The 2,807-nt window shown below is 43.5% G+C and overlaps 1 protein-coding gene across 5 annotated transcripts in view; it reads left to right on the top strand.

Annotated features, from left to right (window-relative positions):
- The window catches only part of ADARB1 (adenosine deaminase RNA specific B1), a 92,118-nt gene that overhangs the window by 35,940 nt on the left and 53,371 nt on the right, over window positions 1-2,807 (top strand). For 3 of the 5 annotated variants that reach the window (XM_027768628.1, XM_027768629.1, XM_027768630.1), the window contains exon 2: window positions 2,546-2,620. The exons of 1 other annotated variant lie outside the window; for it this stretch is intronic. In XM_027768628.1, the coding sequence (XP_027624429.1) occupies window positions 2,593-2,620 (28 nt within the window). In that variant the 5' untranslated portion in view covers window positions 2,546-2,592. Of the gene's footprint in view, window positions 1-2,545; window positions 2,621-2,807 lie in introns of those variants that run through there. One more of the 5 variants, XM_014584531.1, reaches the window with a different exon arrangement.

The following is a 2,807-nucleotide window of genomic DNA, read 5'->3' as shown; positions in this document are numbered from 1 at the left end:
GTCTTTGTTTTTTTTTCTTTTTTTTTTTTGGAGAGGTTTTTGCTATAGGGCGTGTGCGCGCACCAGAAAGACCGAGACAGAGAGAGAGGCAGAAAGCAAGAAATCACCCCTAGGGGGAATGACCATGCCGCAATCCCTTCTCCTCCATTCTCCTCTCAGGATCTTGGGCATGCACACACACACACGCCGGTGTGATTTTAAGCCACCAGGTCCAGGACTCGAACCGTGGTCGACTACATGGGAGTCCAGCAACATAGCCATTACGCTAACTGCTGGTCCCCTCTGTGCCTTCTTTTGCTGCCTGGTCCCATCTTCGCAGTGTGCCTGGCTTGCCCAAGGCTCAGTTTGATGATCGTATTCCTATCTTTCTGCCCTGACCTCTCAGCCTGGATACTGGAAGCACAGCCCCACTGGCCCTCCATGTGGCAGTCTCACAGCGTGTACCTGCATCTGAGTTCTGTCTTGGGCCTCACCACTGTCACTTCTTATGAAGACTCTTCATAATGGGACCAGTACAACATTCATGAATGCAGACTTATATAATGAGCCCCCCCGACCCAGCAGCCAGCCTTAGCAATGGCCAGTGGGGCCTGTCCATGGTTTTTCTACACCCCACCCAAATTTCTTCCCACAACAGGGATTATTTTGAAGTAAATTACTATTTATTACTATTATATGTGTGTGTGTGTGTATCATGTTATATATGTGTTATATATATATGTTATATATATATATCAGAATTATTATTTCTTCTGCAAATGCTTCAGTATGTATTGCAAAAAGAAAACTACCATTTCCATACCTAAAGTAATTAGCAACCATTCCTTAATATAATCAGCTCTCCAGATAACATTTATGTTTATATTTCTCTATTGTAGAATCTGATTCATTGTAGGTTCCCATAGTATCCAGCACTGTGCTTTGCACATAACACAGTCTCAGAAAAATACATCTTGAAGTAATCATTGGATACAATAATGCTGTCTGGAAAACCATCTTTTTTTTTTTTTTTTTGGAGAGATTTTCACTGTAGGGCGCGTGCGCTCGCCAGACAGACAGAGAGAGACATAGAGACAGAAAGCGAGAAATCACCCCCCAGGGGGGATGGTCACGCCGCAATCCCTTCTCCTCCATTCTCCTCTCGGGATCTTGGGCACGCACGCACACGCGCCCGGCGTGAGTTTTAAGCCACCGGGTCCGGGACACGAACCGCGGTCGACTACATGGGAGTCCAGCGACATAGCCATTACGCTAACTGCTGGTTCCCTGGAAAACCATCTTGAACAAAGGACTCTAAATACGCATCAAACTTCCAAATTTGCTGGAAATAGAGTGAGATTAAAAGTTAGTAACAAATGATTGTCATGAAAACTATTGAACATATGCAGTATATTGGGTCATTGGAAAAGTCATGGTACATTTTTGCATAGGAAAAACATGTTGTGACTTTTCTGACAGCCCAATATATGCCATAGATTTGCCTTAGGACGTATTAGTCACCATTTTCCTAAAAGCAATGGATCTGCCTCTCAGTGTAGTAGGAATTTTTAAAAAATATTTTCTTTAACTTAATTTATTTATTAATATACTTATTTTAATTTGACCAGAGAGAGACAGAGTGAGAGAGAGAAAGTGAGAAGGCAAGCCGCTAGGTCAGGACTTGAGTCACTGTCAGCCACGTGGGAATCCATCACCCTTAACCACCACACCACTTGTAGGTCCCATGTATGTAATAGAAATTTTATTTGGCTACAAAGCAACATGTGGTTACAAAATTTGCAATTCTTTTTTCTCAGTTGCAGTTTGAATGGGATTGTTCATTATAGATAATATATTAATACAGTCATGCAAGGTATATCTAAGAGAAAACTTCTAAATTGGTTAATAATTAGATAATTGGAATTGTTCCTTGAAGGTTTCCCATGGTCTCAACTGCCAACAAAATAGTAAATATACATGGCTAAAAAATTAGATCAAACACTGACAGTTACATGCTTTTTAGTTCTGACTCTGTGAGCTACCAGCCAAAGTGAAAGAGAAATAGTTAAATAAAGCTCTCTGGCTATTGGATCTTGCTTTACTTTAGAATCCAGACCAAACCCCTGCCCAGAGCAAAGATCGGATGGTGAATGGATTGGATTCCCTTCGAGTCCCAGCATACCTGTTGTGATGTAGTGTGTCTACAGGTTGTCCTGTGGGGAAGGTCTTCCTGAGATGTAAACGTTACTGCCTTTGTCCCTGGTTCAGACCTCGCAGTGGCCCTGCATTCCCTGGAATCAAGCCCACCCTCCTCAGAGCACCAGGGACTCCCAGGCCTCCATTGTCATAACCCCCACCCCCGTCATCCTGCCATGTAGAGGGGCATGGTTTGTGTCCTTCAGTACTGGGATGTGCTAAGGGGACATTGTGGAGGCACGAGAACTAGGTGGCAGACCTAGCGTCTTGCTCTGAGATGTGTTCATTTCTTTGTAAGGATGTCATAATCGTCTCCCTGGAATAGACTTATCGGCGGCACACTGAATGCTGTTTTCTTGCTGTCTTTCAGACAGAAACAGTCTCCGCCTGTCAAGAACCCCTCAGAAGCACTTGGCCATGGATGTAGAGGAGGAAGAAAATATGAGTAAGATCTAGGCCTGTCCTGTAGTGTCAAGCACTGGTTTTCTGCTAATGCAGGTGTTTTTATACATTGATTTAATGAGACCACTTGGGGAAAAGTGGTTTTTCCTGTGATGTGAGCTGACAGTAGCATGTTGTCAGTTCTCATAGTCTCCACTGTAGGAGTCGGTGTTTACTGTGGACATTTTACC

This window comes from Tupaia chinensis, unplaced genomic scaffold (assembly GCF_000334495.1).
Source record: "Tupaia chinensis unplaced genomic scaffold, TupChi_1.0 Scaffold147038_1, whole genome shotgun sequence".
NCBI lineage: Eukaryota > Metazoa > Chordata > Mammalia > Scandentia > Tupaiidae > Tupaia > Tupaia belangeri.
Note: the sequence above shows the minus strand (reverse complement) of the source record. Positions and strands in the feature narration are given on the sequence as shown.